Source organism: Dromiciops gliroides, chromosome 5, assembly GCF_019393635.1.
Source record: "Dromiciops gliroides isolate mDroGli1 chromosome 5, mDroGli1.pri, whole genome shotgun sequence".
In the NCBI taxonomy this organism is placed as follows: domain Eukaryota; kingdom Metazoa; phylum Chordata; class Mammalia; order Microbiotheria; family Microbiotheriidae; genus Dromiciops; species Dromiciops gliroides.
The window spans coordinates 25,798,745-25,815,729 of NC_057865.1; the positions used below are offsets into that span (position 1 = coordinate 25,798,745).

The 16,985-nt window shown below is 39.0% G+C and overlaps 1 protein-coding gene and 1 pseudogene across 1 annotated transcript in view; one reads left to right on the forward strand and one right to left on the reverse strand.

Annotated features, from left to right (window-relative positions):
- Positions 1-3,861, reverse strand: part of ZCWPW2 (zinc finger CW-type and PWWP domain containing 2) — a 100,731-nt gene extending 96,870 nt beyond the window's left edge. The window contains exons 1-2 of the mRNA XM_043967481.1: positions 3,829-3,861; positions 3,339-3,625 (exon numbers count right to left, since the gene is read on the reverse strand). Of these exons, the coding sequence (XP_043823416.1) occupies positions 3,339-3,625; positions 3,829-3,861 (320 nt within the window). The remainder of the gene's footprint in view (positions 1-3,338; positions 3,626-3,828) is intronic.
- Positions 3,862-14,381: 10,520 nt separating this feature from the next.
- Positions 14,382-16,486, forward strand: LOC122728676 (annotated as a pseudogene).
- Positions 16,487-16,985: the final 499 nt, after the last annotated feature.

Sequence of the window (16,985 nt, forward strand, 5' to 3'; positions counted from 1 at the left end):
TGCTTCCTCTTTAACCCAGAAGCAGAAATCTGATTGAAATCTGATTCTCTATGGTGTGCCTGTGCCCCTCCCCCACTGGGCCTCTAACACTCAAGTCCATTTCCTGGGCAACATCTCTCACAGAGACCTCCACTATTTTCCCCCAGGCAACCACTGGACCCTCTCACTGGTCCATGAACCGAGTTTCAGAAGAAGCAGCTGACGCTGAAGATTCTGAGGCTCTGGAGGTATGGCCTGCCTGGAGTTGGGTCTGCACCACATGCTGAGCTCCTCTCTCATCCTGTACAGCAAACGATCCCTGCTGCCTATTTAAGCCATCTTTGGCTGGAAATAGTCTCACTCTGTTATTTTGTGGGGTTTAGTGTTCTAGGAGCATTTTTTGGAGGTATGTGGACAGATTTGTTGAGAACTCAGAGAGTCTCAGCCTTTCCTCCACCATCTTGGCTCCACTCCCAGAAATTCCTGTACTGGCTTGCATGTTTTTTAAATTTTATTTTATTTTCAGTTCCAAATTCTCTCCTTCTTCCTGTCTCATCCACTTAGAACATTTTTTAAATCCCATTACAAATATATATTGTTATGTAAAATAAATTCTACATTAGTCCGGTCAACAAAAGGGAAAGGGAAGAAACTAAGCCACTATGAATACATCACTTCTCTATCATGTTTATCAGAGTTCCTACATCTTTTAGAATTGATTGCATGTCACTAGATATTTCTAAAAAGTTTGCTGAAGTGAACAGGTTCTTAACTATATCACTGAATATTATACCCTGAAGACCTGATCTGTAATCTTTATTGGTCAGCTATAAAATAAAATGAAAGGAATATCACTTGCACATTTTAACTGAATGCTTTCTTAAGGATTTTTTTTCCTTTTTTGGTCAGCTCCTATGATCTTCTTGTTCTATCGAGATTCTGAGAGAAAGTTACTATTAAGTGAATTTTACTGAGTTACTCAGCCAACATGTATCAGATTCCCACATCACTCCCTCAACCTATAATGGGAAACAAAATAACAAAGACCAAGAAGTTGAAAAAGAAAAGATTTGGCTTGTTAAAGGAGTTGGACTTCATGGTCACAGTATGAAAAACTAGATGCAATCTGATACTAATAGGGACAAAAGGCATGAGAAGGAAACAAGGAAAGAGAACTGCAAGGTTCTGAGGTGAGAATTTTTAGGACCACCTACCTGGGGGAATTTCTACATCTAAGAGCATGTGTTATGTATTAATTATCCATATTAATAAGAGAAAAATACATATGCCACATCATCATGGACAGTGGGAGGGGGTTACAGGTATATTTGTGAGAAGTATCTAAATAGTATTTTATATCTAGCATCTGTTATCCTCAAAGTTCAATTGAACTGTGCACACTGGAATTGGAGTGCACACTGACACTAATGAGATACATACCAACTTATGAATAAATGTTTACTCAATAAATGTCCAAGTTATGCTGTACTCCAGGGACCACAACTAACTACCAAAAGGAGAAAGGAGTATGGCAGGCCAAGAGTTAATAGAAATCACTAAAGTCAAGAATTATCATTTCTAGTGAGCAGTGTCTGTTGTAGTTACTATTATTGCTAATTCCTTTTAGCACTTAAGATATTTATATCACAAATCCTTCTTATAAAAATGAATGACAAGGATCATTCTCCTTTTTTTCTTCTTCTATATCATTTGGTTTGATGATATTTTATCAGGGGTGGGGAGATAAAATGGAATGATTCTCACTCACAAACCCTATTTACTTTTGGAAATGGGAATAGAGGAAAAGGAAAGAACAAGAGTAAAGGAGAAAGGCTACAAAATAGTCAATATTTGCTTAGAAAGGAACTGCTGAAAGAACAGTAGAATCCTTGCCCCTCACTCTTCCTCTTGTGAGAAAATAATTGGTTTGGGGATGCCCAGAAGCCCTACTCAAGAGGGTGATATTGAGACTGATTGGTTTGATTTTGCTGATTAACTCACTTAAAGGTGACTTGATTGAAACAACACCTACCTGAGAGCCAGGCCCTCAGGGGGTGTGTTCTCTGAACTCTGACCTTGGCACATTCTGCTCATGGACCACCCTCAAGTCCAGTGAACCAATGGATTTGGGTGATGCTAGTCAATTAACTTTAAGCATTGTGTAAGGACTGCCTCTCCTCCAGACCCAGAGGAAGCTTCCATTCTGAAACAGGCTCTCAGACATGCTTGTGGAGGCTAGATAGGCTTCTTAACTTTCTGAGTCAGGTGTTCTCTTTTTACTAATACTTGGTATGCTTTAATAAATGCTTAATTCCCCAAACTGGTGCTAAAGCTTCTAATTTATAAGTAACAAATATATTAGAAACCCCAGCTAATTTTCCCCAAACTTGGGACAGAAAGCATTTTAAACACCACACTCTAGTTAACATTGACTATGATGGAACCAGCCATTCCATGTAAAAAGCAACCCTAAAAGGAGAATTTTCTCTCTCTTATATTCTCCAATAAATCAACAGATATTTACTCAGTGAAATAAAGTATGGTTTAGGAAAAAGAGAGCTACACTTGGAGTTAGAACTCAGATCAGGTGCTACCTCTGATCTATACTGGTTGTTTGGCCACTTGGCAAGTCTCCTAACCTTCTGGTACCCCAAGCAACTCTGTAACATGGTACGATTGCAGAACATTGCACCAATGGAGGGAGTGAAAATTACCCAAATCAATGAAATCACTGGTTCATTTTTTTTTACCTTTTTTTTTTTTTGGCAGGGCAATGAAGGTTAAGTGACTTGCCCAGGGTCACACAGCTAAGTAAGTGTCAAGTATATGAAGCCACATTTGAACTCAGGTCCTCCTGAATACAGGGCAAGTGCTTTATTCACTGTGCCACCTAGCTACCCCCAGGTTCAAATTTTAAAAGAAAATGAAGGAAGGGAAGGGAAGGGGAGGGAAGGGGAGGGGAGGGGAAGGGAAGGGAGGGGAAGGGGGGAAGGGGGGAAGGGAGGAAGGGAGGAAGGGAGGAAGGGAGGAAGGGAGGAAGAGAGGAAGAGAGGAAGGAAGTTGTTCAAAATGAGACTCAAGGCTATTAGTACTCTAGCAAAGATTTCTATGGCTGTCACTGTCTTACTAAAATCTTGAAAATATACCTATTGATGAATTGACAAAATATAATTTAACATTTCAATATTTTTAAATGGCCGTGAAATACTTATGGTTGATATTTAGGGGTAGTGTCCAAATCATTTCATTTCATCAATCATATTTATACAGTCTTTTTTGGGGGAGAGGGGAGGGTCTTAATGGTTAGACCTTAAATTTTAGGTGCTTTCTAAATTTGACTTTTCCAACTTCCATCTTACCTTGGCCAACTGCATAATTTCACCAAGACTAGACTTCCTATAGGAAGTTGTGAATAGACATATTTAAATCCACTTTTAAGAACATCAGACTCTTCAGGAAAGCATTCTTCAGAAGCAGAGCATGTGTTATGATTTGGGTCAGTGTTCATGAAGCAAAACCATGGTTCATTGCGATCCACTTGGGCAGCATCTTCACTAGATAACAGCCTCCATTTTAAGCAATTCTCATTCTCACACTGAAACCATATTTTATCTACATACAAGTTGTCTTCATTTGTTTCATTTTTCTTTAATTTCTTGCAATCAAACTTTTTTTTTCTTCCTGGGAATGACATTTATCCTAGGATTTAGAAAACAAAAAAATAGGAGTACTATAAGTATAAGAGAATATGATTAACAACAATAATTATAATTATTACCAGGGAATTTTCTTTTTTATTTCATATTTATCATCCCCACCTTCCATTTCTCCAGCCTTCAAAGAACACACTCCAAACAAGTTGTGTCCACCAACAGGAAGCATGGTTACAAAATAAAAACATTAGTTACCGACAGCTTAAATAGTCCAACACACTGACTTCTTCCTTCATTCACTAAACCTTTAAATCTAAAAATAAGCTAAGCATGATGAAGCAAGAAAAGGAACTGCAATTACCGAGATTTCTTAACTTTTAACCTTCTAAAGCACCCAATACATTTTTATTACTCCGTGACTCAGGAAAACCAAATGCAGGTAAACTTTCTTTATGTGATACCTTGAAATTAGCTTGACTAGAATCTTACTGAAACTAACAATAACTGAACGAGGAAACAACGTACATCAAATAACAGCATATGAGGAAAAGAAAAGGGAGAGTGGAATAAGCATTTTTATAGCACCTACTGTCTATCAGACAATGTGCTAAACACTTCACAAACATGATCTCATTTGATCCTCACAACAACCCTGGGAGTTAGGGGCTGTTATCCCCATTTTACTGTTGAGAATCATGAGGTAAACAGAGGCTTGCCGGGACGGCTAGATAGCACAGTGGATAAAGCACCAGCCCTGGATTCAGGAGTACCTGAGTTCAAATCCGGCCTCAGACACTTGACACTTACTAGCTGTGTGACCCTGGTCAAGACACTTAACCCTCATTGCACTGTAGGAAAAAAAAAAAAAACACACACAAACAAACAGAGGCTTGCCCAGGATTACAGAGCCAGGAAGTGTCTGATGCTGCATTTGAACTCAGGTCTTGCTGAATCAAGGCCCAGCACCCATCTGTCCGCTATGCCACTTAACTGCTTATGGAACAACTTTGAGTCAATATTAATAAAGGGGTTTTGAATATATAATTAAGCTTTCTCAATACTGATTTAGTTCATTGGTAGTATTACTCAAATATTTCAAAGTTATACATTTTAATAAAATAATCAAAGTAAAATCAATGCAAATAAAATATATGCTAGCAAATAATTCTTTTTGCATTACAGAAATACAATTCCTTCTAAATGTTTATAATTGCTGGTAAATTATTCCTCCTGACCCATCTATTACCAAGGAAATTACTATCGAAATGTAGTTGATTCCATCTTAGAGCACCCCTTAAATTTATGGCAATAATACTCTTAGAAAAACATGTATTCAAACTCTAAAATAAAGCACCTAACCCTAGTATCATCCTTAATAAGAGGTGTTACGCATCTTATAGGAAAAGAGTAATTCTAAATAAAAGTGAAAAAAGTGTAAGTTAAGCAAAATTTTGAACTCAAATTTGCTTGGATAAAGTGATAACTCAAAACATCAATATTTCCTTTTACATGCATTTTATGATAGCAGCACATAATTCTCAACCTTTGTTATGAAGGAGGGTTTTTAAGTTGTCACACTCATCCTAACAATTAAAATTCAAGTAAGTTATTTTATAACTGGAAACTGAAGAATTAGGAAATAATAGAGAACACACAGAACCCTAAAAAATAATAAAAACCAATTTATTCAGTCTTTTAATCTTATTTCTCTCTTGTCTTTATTTAGTTCCACCCTTCAATTCTGTTCTGACAAAAAGGATAATATTATAAATTAAAATCAGTGCTACTAAGAACACAATATAGCTCAGGGGGAAATTAGCCCTATGTCAATAGAGACAAAAAAACCCAAGCAAGAGCAAGGAATAACCAAAACATGTCTGTCCAATGGTTCAGTCTCTAAGATAGGTAGTCAGAGAATTAAACAGAAGTGGGGAAAAGTTATTTCACTTGCTAAAGAAGTTCTATTTTCCCATGGTTGGGTAATTATTTTAAAAACAAAGAAAAATGGTGCAAAATATAATTCAAAGTAAACTACTAATCAGGTGAATAAGGTGTAGCTTCCTATGTTTTCCAAAATGAGAGATGGTTTTACAGTAAGGTTACATGAATAGATATATTCTAGAGCAAAGCTTCTTAAACTGTACAGGCCATGTAAGTGAATGTGGAGGTCATGAAAAATTTGGCAATAGTAAAAGGTTATGTATACCTCTAATATATAACTATATACCCAGGGTATGTAAAAATTTCTTGGGCAAAAATGGATCGTGAGTGGAAAAAGTTTAAGAAGTCCTATTTTGAGACTGTAAAGAAATAATTAATGAGAAATGACTTTAGGATGACTGTGTAGGAAAAACAGTGTTGAGCTAAAGTTGTTACATGATACCGTATTAGGAATTAAACTAAATAAATGTTCTCCTAATGTCATAGATTTTATAAAATGAAAACTTACTGTAGCCAAAACCATGAATGTTTCCACTTCTCTTACACATACTTATAGCCTGTCTTCCCCCATCTCCAACAACTTATGTGTAATAATAATGATAATAATAATAATAATACAGTAGTATGTATGTAGAGCTTTAAGGTTTGTAAAGACCCTTTCATATATTAACTCATTTGAACTGTAGCAGAAAATGGACCAGGTTGAATGAAGCCATCTCACTCAGTTTCCTCACTGAAATTCTATGGGTTTTAAGAGATAATTCAGAACAAATGTAGGTTCTTTAGTGGCTTTAAAACAAGTGAAGAATGATCACTTAAGCAGGCAGCACCCTAAGTGTCTGAGGGAAAAAGAAAATCCAGATTTGTAGCCACTACCTCTGAACGTAGGGTTAATAAGTGGGACAGATGGAATGGGTATATTGTGAGGCAGGGGTGAAAACAAAGAACATCAGCTCCATTAAGAGGTCTCTAGTCTGGGGACAGGGTAATAGAGCTAGCATGCCAGAAGAGCTTTTGCTCCTAAAAGACAGGAGTACTCAGGATGTCCTGACTCCTGCAGTGGGCAGGACTCACAGAATGTGATAGAGAAAAATTTGTCATAGGAGGACTGGGCCCTGCCTGAAAATATGACATGTGGCTACTTTTGTGAGGCTGTGCAGAACTCAAAGAAGAGCAGCAGAAGGCAAGAATGCTGTTGCGAGGGTCTAATGAAGAACTAAGATTCTATACATACTTTTGCCATAGGATTGCTCTTGATAAAGTACCTTTTTTATCAATTTTGTTTATATCTTATTTGATTTCCAAGTTTTATTTTTGTGTGTTTGGGGATTAGCAATCTGTCGATTCTCTGTATTTCTTGGTACATACAATTCAATGACCTTTCTCTCAAATGTGTTAACATAAGTTTTTCATGATATTAATTTTCACCTAAGGAATGCTGCATGCCATGCAGCTGGTTATGTTGTCATCATGTTCTTTAATATACTAATTCATTGTCTTCTCTGTTCTTTGACACACTTATTCTTTATGATAATACTATTTAATTTCATTTTTTACCACATTATGGCCCATAGGATGCAGGTACTATTTCTGCCTTTTTGCATTTATGTACACCCTAACCCATTGTCATTTCTGCATAGGTTCCATGCATTGCTGAAGAACAAATACATTATTTAAGACTGCTATTCAATGATGACACATTTATTATATTTAATTTTTCTACTATTCTTAAATCATTCACTTCTTTCTTATTTTTTATTATATTTCTATGAATTTGAAATATCTTATTATCTATCTATCTGTGCGTGTATATGTGTGTGTGTGTGAAGAAACAGAGGAAGGGATGTAAGGGAGAGGGAGAAAAGAAGAAAGAGAGAAGAGGGAAAAGAGAAGAGAGTAATGTTGTTTCATTATTGATGGGGTCTTTAAACATAATGTTTCCGGCTGGCTACCTTAACCCTTTTCTCTTTTTTAACTATTGTCTTCTCTGAGATCAAGATTGTTACTCCAGATTTTTTTGGATTCTGCCGAGATAATAGTTTTGACAGTAAACTCTGGGGACAGCTAGGTGGCGCAGTGGATAGAGCACCAGCCCTGGAGTCAGGACTACCTAAGTTCAAATCCAGCCTTAGACACTTGACACTTCTAGCTGTGTGACCCTGGGCAAGTCACTTTTAACCCTCATTGCCCTGCAAAAACAAACAAAAAACAAAACAAAAAACTCTGTAAGTATTTTTATGAAGTATCATTCTTATAAGCAAGCTGTTGAGTTTTGCTTTCTAATGCATGTTGCCACTCTCCTTTTCATGATAGTTTAATCTATATGCATTTGTAGTTCTTACTGAATTTTCTCTCCACAATATGCTATGAATTGTTCTTTTCTTCCCCACTCTTAACTTCAATTGTTTTTAAAGAAAAAAAAAGTAGAGTGAAATCAAGCACCAGATAACTTTAGTTTGTGTAGTTTGAGATAATCCAATTTCCTCTTCTCCCCTCCCCCTTCAGGGGCAGATAGGTTGCCAACTGGATAGAGCAGCAGGCCTGGTGTCCTAGAATATGGCACTGTGGATAGAGTACAAGGCTTGAAGTTGTTGTCAAATCTGGCTTCAGACACTTACTAGCTGTGTGATCTTAGAGAAATAATTTAACCCTATTTGCCCCAGTTTCTTCATCTGTAAAATAAGCGGGAGAAGGGAATGGCAGACCACCCCATATCTTTGTCCAAAAAACCCCTCTGGGTCACAAAGAATTTGACACGACTGAACAACAACCTCTCCTTTTCCAGTGCTGATTCAAATCCCTTTTCATCTTTTTAAAATTTTCCTTTATGTAACCCACCCTCACTCAGTATATACCTAAAATCTAGCCTACTTCTGAAGCCTCCTCCTCTTCCCTGCCCCAGCCCAGTCCCCTTATAGTCATTATGTGAATACAGTCATATTTATACCACTCTGGTTATCACCACTACCATCACCATCATCATTTCTCCTTTGCCCAGCTCAAATCAAAAGGTCTCATGACATTTGCCATCCCCACCAATTAGTTCTGTGAGTGAACAGTATTCTCCCATAATGCCCTAAATTTCAAAGAATGAATTCCTTTCCCCTCCCTCATTAAAGTTTCTTGACAATTTGTTTTTGCTTTTTGAGCCTTCATGTTAATTGGTTTATTTTTTTGTTTTTCTTTATTCTTTTTTTTTTTTTTGCGGGGCAATGGCGGTTAAGTGACTTGCCCAGGGTCACACAGCTAGTAAGTGTCAAGTGTCTGAGGCCAGATTTGAACTCAGGTACTCCTGACTCCAGGGCCGGTGCTTTATCCACTCCGCCACCTAGCCGCCCCCCTTTATTAATTCTTAAAGAAACTAAAAGGTAATAGTATTCTCACCCTTTTAATTTATAAACACTTACTCATCATTTTGCCTTTTTTATTCAATTTTTAAATCTTTCTTAAATTTTCTTTGTTCATATTTCAACATAATTGATTTCCATTTTAATCCTATGGATTTTATTTTGTTCATTTCAAAATATAATTCTTGGGAACCAAGCCTAAGGGGAAAATCTTAAGCACCCCAGGAAGGGGAGAAAATGACTTCTAGCAACCAGGAATTTTGAGTTACCCTCTTTGCCACATGTTCTCTCTAAATTTGAACCTGCTTTCTCTTGGACCCTCTGGATGCATTGGTAGGAAATTGTGTCACAGACTTTGAGGGTGAGAGATGGTTTTGTGCCAACGATTCTTAACTATAGCACCCTAGTAAACACTGTTTATACAGGGGAAAAGGTATAGGTGTAGAACTCTGTAAATCATGTCCAACTTGATTAATGTGGGAGGGATATATTGGAAAATATAGATTATATGGAAAATAATAAACATTTATAGATATATAGATAATAATAAACATCTATAAAAATAAGAACCTTATTGCCACCTTGAAGAAAGTAGTTTCAGTTGAATTGGTGGGCCAGAAAGTCAAAGTTCTTAGGATTGCAAAGTGATGAATCTTTACACCCAATGTCCCCATTGTTGCTCTTTTCTCTTTTATTCACTGCTGTGAGGGAATGATGACTGACTCTGATCAGAACCATCTGTGATTCTATTTAATCAGGAAAAGTCTGGGCAAACAATGAAAATTGTGTGCGGATGGCTTTTGTGGAACACTCAGAGAATCCTATAAGCAATTATTAAGAGGTTAAGAATTCATGATAGTGTAAGTCAAACCAATCCTTGAAAGAACATTTTTATATCTATAGGTTTGTAACTCAGTCAAGTTGGGAATCAGTCAGTCAATAAACATTTATCAAGCACTTACTATGAGCCAGACACCATACAAAAAGAGGCCCTTGTCCTAGAAGAGCTCACAATCTTATTGGGGGAAGATGGAGTGTGGGGAGAGGCCGTGAAAACAAAATAAATATGTACAAACAAGATATATACATGACAAATAGGAAATAATTAAGGCATTAGAATTATGAGGGGTTAGAAAAGGCTTCCTGGAGATGAGATTTTTGTTGGGACTTGAAGGAAGCCAGGAGGTAGAGATGAGTAGTTCCCGTCACAGGGAACACCAGAGAAAATGCCCAGAGCCTAGAAATGGAGTGTCTTGTCCATGTAATAGCTAAGAGTAGAGTAAAGCTGGATTATGGTGGAGAATAAGGTGTAAGGCTAGAAGGATGGAGAAAGTAGGTTTTGATGGTCTTTGAATGCCATAGAATTTTATTCTTGACTCTGGAGCTGAAAGGGAGCCACTGGAGTACATTGAGTAAAGTTGGGTGACATGTTTGGACCTGCATTTTAGGAAAATCACTTTGGCAGCTAAATAGAGGATAGATTGGAATAAGAGATTTGAAGCAGGCATACCTGCCAGCAGGCTATTACAATTGTACAAATGTGAGTTGATGAGCCTCTGCACCATGGTTCTGTTAGTATCAGAGGAAAGAAGGGGCTTCTTATAAGATATTTAAATGATGAAATCATCAGGCCTTGGCAAAAGATTAGATATAGGGGGTAAGAGAAAATGAGTCAAAGATCACAACCGAGGTTGTGAGCCTGGGTGACGGGAAGAATGGGATTGCCCTTAACGATAATAGGAAAGTTGGAGGTGAATGTTTAGTGGGAAAGATAATGAGGTCAGTTTTGGACATGTTGAGTTTAAGATTGTCCATTAGACATGCAGTTCAAGATATCTGAAAGGCAGTTGGAGATGCAAGACTAGAGCAAGGTTAGAGCAGGATAGGTACATATGAGAAACGTCAGCTTAGAGATGTTAATTAAATCCACGGGAACTTCTAAGATCACCATGTGAAGTTGTAAAGGATGTGAGAATTGGAATAACACCCCCTGCTGGGAGGGACATTGTGAGCTCTGGCCTAAAAAGAAACCATGTGACTTTGGCATCTGGAAGTGATGTCTGCCACCCGTGGGTCCTGTCAATCAGTGTTACCAGCCAATTAGCTTGAAGCTGTATGTATGGACAGCCCTGTTTCTGGTTTCACAAGAGGCTTCTAGAAGAAGCCGCTTAGGAGCAAGGCCCTTTTGTTTCCGGACTTTGGCATGGTGGGGGACTTCACGTGGGCTGCTCGAAAAGGAAGGTTTTTTTGATCCATTGAAAATAGGAGGCTAAAATTAGGAAAAGGGTACTTAAAAGGCAAAGTATATACTTAGCAGCAAATTTAAAACTTAAAGAGACAGCACGAGAAATGGGGGGAAATCCTTACCCAACTAGAAGATCAGAAGATCAAAGGATTCAGCATTCTCCTTGTGGTCACCAATCTGTAAGGGCCTAAAATTCTAGCTGTGATGTCTAAAATCTAATGAGTGGTTGCCTTAAATTAGAAGCTTTAGCAAGTGTTTAGCCTTTTAAGTATTTATTAAAGTGCATTAGAAGTTAGTGAAGAGGGGCAGTTAGGTGTCACAGTGGATAAAGCACTGGCCTTGGATAAAGGAGTAGCTGAGTTCAAATCCGGCCTCAGACACTTGACATTTACTAGCTGTGTGACCCTGGGCAAGTCAGAACCTTCATTGCACTGAAAAAAAAAAAAAGAAGTTAGTGAAGAGAGAGAGATTGAGAACAGATTCCTTATAGCATGGGAAATCCTAGTTTAGATCTATTCAGTATAGCCAGAGAGAAAAAAATCCTTCCTTTCCTAGTAGCCCACATGAAGTCCCCTACCATGCCAAAGTCCGGAAACGAAAGGGCCTCCCTCCTAAGCGGCTTCTCCCAGAAGCCTCCTGTGAAACCAGAAACAGGGCTGTCCACACATATAGCTCCAAGCTAATTGGCTGGTCACACTGATTGACAGGACCCAGGGGCGGCAGACATCACTTTTGGATGCCAAAGTCACATGGTTTCTTTTCAGGCCAGAGCTCACAATGTCCCTCCCAGCAGGGGGTATCATTCCAATTCTCACAAGGGAGAGCACCCAGGACAGAGCCCTTTGGTACACCTATGGTTAGAGGATATGACCTGGATAAGAATCCAGCAAAGGAGACTGAAGAATGGTCTGGTATAATCAAGAGAGGGTGGTATGCCAAAAACCTGGAGAGAAGAGAGTGTCAAGAAGGTGAGTATCAAAGGCTGAAGAGAGGTCAAGGAGAATGAGGATTGAGAAAGTCCATTTGGCAACTGACAGATCACTGGTAAGTTTGGAGAGAGCAGTTCTAGTGGAATGATATGGTAAAAAGCCAGATTGTAAAGAGTGAAGAAGAGAATGAGAGGAGAGAAAATGGAGGCACCTATTGTAGATGGACTTTTTAAGGAGTTCAGCCAAAAAGGGCAGAAGAAATTATATAGGACAATATTTAGTGGGGATGGAAGGATCAAATAAGGGCTTTTTCCATGATGAGATGATATGTACATGTCTGTAGGCAGTAGAGAAGGAGCCAGCAGACAGGGAGATATTGAAAATAAGAGATAGTGGGAATGACAGAGGAGATATTTTGGAAGAGAAAAATGGCAGAGGTTTGCTTCCGCAGGTTAGGTTTGCCTTGTTAAGGAGTAAGTCCAGTTCCTTCTGTAACACAGAAATGAAAGAAGAGATGGCATCTGAGTAATATGAGATGAAGAAGAGGGGAGAAGAGGGAGCTAATGACAAATGGCCCAGATTTCTTCTATAAAATAAAAGTCAAGGCTTTCAGCTGAGAAGGTAGGGGTAGAGGGAACCATGGAAGGCTTGAGGAGGAATGAAAAAGTTTGGAAGAGCCACTGTGGATCATGGGCTAGTGAAATGATAACACAGATAAAGAAGGATTGCCTAGCAGCAGTAAGGCCCCAGTTAAATTGTGTAACATACATTTGTAGGAGACACAGAATAGCTGCATGATTTTATCTACAATTGTTTAGCAGCACATATAAGAGCAAAACTGTGGATGGTGGGAGTGATCCAAAGCTAAGGTTTGGCAGTGCATAATTAGTGATATGATAAGAGGGTCAGGGACTCAAAAGAAGATGTCAGCATTAGAGTTGAACCGGTTCAGCAAAGAGTCAAGTTGGGGAAAAAAGGAGAGAATGGCTAGTAAAGGGGTGATGGCCTGGGAGAAAACTGAGGGGTCAAGAGATCAGAGGTTGTGGTGTGGACAAAGAGTAGGGTTTGGTAAAGGAAGGTAGAGGGAAAAGTGGAAAGCAAATAGGTTATGGTCAGATAAGGGGATTTTGGAATTCTTGGACATGGAAGTAGTGCATTTGTGGGTGATGGTAATGTCAAGGGTATCATCTTTGCATGTAGCTGAGCTAGGGTGGAAGAGTAAGTCATGGAAAGTGAATAGGGTTGAGAAATTGAGTGGTTAGGGTATTTGAGAGAAAGCCAGTATGTGTATTGAAGCTCTCTTGTAAGAGGGCAGGAGGTTGGGGTGGCTAGGTGGCGCAGGGGATAACGCACCGGCCCTGGATTCAGGAGTACCTGAGTTCAAATCCGGCCTCAGACACCTGATACATACTAGCTGTGTGACCCTGGGCAAGTCACTTAACCCCCATTGCCCCGTAAAAAAAAGAGGGCAGGAGGTGGAGAGAAGAGGAAAATTGTAAGCTAGGCACTGAACTCTTTGAGGAAGGTAGAGGAGTAGCCAAGAGGTCAGTAAACAGTGGCTACTAGAATTTTTATTGGGTCATAGATATGGATTGCATGAAGCACAAAGGAAGAGAGGTTACTGAGTGATGGAGGTAGGGGGAGAACCTGGAAGTGGCAATGAGGAGCAAGGAGTATTCTAGCTCCCCTGCTTTAACCAGTGAACTGAGGGGAATGGGTGAAAATGCAGCTAATACTAGAAAGGGTGGCCAGAGAGGCTATGTCATCGGGAGGGAGGCACGTTTTCAGTGATTGACAGAAAATGGAAGGAGTGGGAGAGGAAAAGGTTTAGAATGAAAGGAAGTTTTGCTATGGAATAGGCACCCCAGTGGGAGGGGTGGGTAGTGTTTGGTGGATCTGTAGGGTGGGAGGATTTAGGGGTATGGTCAATGGTGTTTGGATAATGATCTACAGTCACTTAGTATTGCTGAGATGTGTTAGTTATAGCCAGGTATGAATAAGTTAACATTGAGTATAAAGCACTTTTTCTCTTTCCAAAGAAGGCTAGAGATAAAACATTTTTAATATGTTTTCCCCCAGAGAGATGGGGAGGTAATTAATTATCTCTACCCTAACAAAGAGTATATGGCAAAAGTAGAAGACTCTATAAGATCCTTACCACAGAGGCATACTGTCTTTCATCCCTGTTCAAAGACAGACTCTTCCCCAAGTCCTCTGCTGCCACTGATATTGCCTGGGCCTCTTCCAATAGATCTGTATCCTCTGCCCCTAGTCACATGCCACCACCATGGTGAAGCTTAGGAAGTCTAACAATCAAAGTGAGTCAAAGAAAATGGATATCATCAAAGGAGATAGAAGATGTGAGGATGAGGACATGTCAGAAGATGAAGAAAGCAGTAGAGAAGAAGTTGTGGTCCATTAGAAAAGGAGCAAGAAAACTGTGGCTACACCAGCAAAGAAGGAACCACAAGCCAAAACCATACCTGCCGAGAAAGCAGTCATGACTCCTAGTAAGAAGGACACCATGACCTATGCTAAGAAAGTGGCCATCCCAGCCAAAGCTGTCACCACACCAGGCAAGAAGGGAGCCAGTCCACCTAAACGGCAGTACTGACCCCCCACAAAGGGGCAAACAAATGGGAAGAATACCTAAAAAAAGGACAATGAATCTAAAGAAGAGGACAGTGAAGATGAAGAGGATGAAGAATTTGAGTAACCTAAAGCTATAAAAATGGGAGTAGCTCTAGTCAAACAAGACTTTGGGAATAAAGAGGAAGAAGACAGTGATAAGGATGACTCTGAAGAAGCTATGGATACCAGCATCCGCCAAAGGGAAGGCTGCTTTTGTAAAAGCTGCCCCTGTGAAAGCTGGAGAATCCAAGGAATCAGAGAAGGAAGAGGAAAAGGAAGAGGAAGAAGATAACAAGGAGGAAGAGAAAGTATTCATCAAAGAAGCGTCAGGGAAGAGGAAAAGGGAAATGAGCAAACAAAAAACCTTCAAAGCCAAGAAACAGAAATTGGAAGCCAAAGAACCTACAAATTTTAATCTTTTACCAATAACCTAAACTTCAAAAAGTAACTTCTGAGCTTAAAGAAACCTGACATTATGGACATCTTTGCAAAAAAGGACCTTATAATCATGGACATCCTCATTGGCACCATGAGGAAGTTTGACTATGTGGAATTTTGACCAGTTGAAGACATGGGAAAAGCTCTGGAACTCAGTGGCTCCAAAGTCCTTGGCCCTGAAATGAAACTGGAAAAAGCAAATGAAAACAAAAAAGATCAAGATGCAAGAATGTTCTTCATTAAGAACTACCTTATAGGGGCAGCTAGATGGCGCAGTGGATAGAGCACCGGTCCTGGATTCAGGAGTACCTGAGTTCAAATCTGGCCTCAGACACTTGATACTTACTAGCTGTGTGACCATGGGCAAGTCACTTAACCCCAACTGCCTCACCAAAAATAAATTAATTAATTAATTAATTTTTAAAAAAAGAACTACCTTATAAAGTAACTCATGAAAAGGTCAAGGATGTATTTAAAAATGCTATTGAGGTTAGACTGCTCTGCACCAAGGATGGGACACCCAAAAGAATCAACTACATATAACTTAAGACAGAAGCAGATGTGGACAAAAGAGAAACAGGGAACTGAGATTGATGGTCAGGCACTCATTCTGGACTTACACAATGGAGAGAAGTCAAGGACAAGAGAATTCAAGAGGTGGGAAGAATTACTGGAGGAGGAAAGACACTAGTACTAAGTAACCTCACCTATAGCACCAATGGAAAACATTTGCAGAAAGTGTTTGAGAAGGCCACATCAATCAGCTTATCTCAGAACAACCAAGGCTGACCTAAAGAGTAGGTATTCATTGAATATGGTTCTTCAATAGATATGAAAGAAGCTTTGAATTATTTTAACAATATAGAAATTGAAGACAGAGCCATCTGGCTGGAGCTAAAGGATCAGAAGACAATTCATGTAGCACCAAGAAGCCAGGCCTACAAAAATTTGTGCATCAAAGGTCTGTCCAAAGACACAACAAAAGAAACATTAAAAGATTCATTTCATGGTTCTGTTGGTGCTAGGATACTCACAGACAGTAGGACTGGGTTAGCTAAAAGGTTCAGTTTTGTGGACTTTAACTCAGAAGAAGGAGCTAAAGCTGTGAAGGATACCATGAAAGATGGGGAGGTTGATGAAAATAAAATGACTCTGGATTAGGCCAAGACCAGTGACTTCAGAGGTGGAGGAGCAGTTGTGGTCATGGAGGTTTCTGGGGCTAAGGGGGCAGTAGAGGAGCCCAAGAGGACTTTGGTGTTAGAAACCAAAAAACTTTGGATATTAAGGAGGTTTTCAAAAACAAATCACAAGGAGAGAAGGTGAAGTTCAAATAACTTCTCCCCCATTCTCTTTTCTCCTGCTATTTGAATGAATTCTGAGACGTCTGTCCTATCATCTAATCACTGACAGGACCTTATGGGGACACTTCAAGACAAACGTGCAGTCCGGAGTTCATCTTGAAAAAGCCTGAATGACATTTCTGATAAAAGTATTTTATTGTTTTTTCTAGTTACATGTAAAGATAGTTCTCAGCATTTGTTTATACAAGCTTTCCAATTTCAGATTTTTCTCCCTCCCTCTCCCCTCCCTAGACAGCAGGTAATCTGAAATAGGTTTTATATATATATATATATATATGTGTGTGTGTGTGTGTGTGTGTGTGTGTGTGTGTATGTGTATGTATATATGTGTATATATGTGTGTGTATGTGTATACATATATGTATATGTGTATATATGTGTGTGAATGTATATATGTATATATATGTACATGTATATAACATTAAACATATTTCTGCACTGAATGACATTTCAAGGGAGAA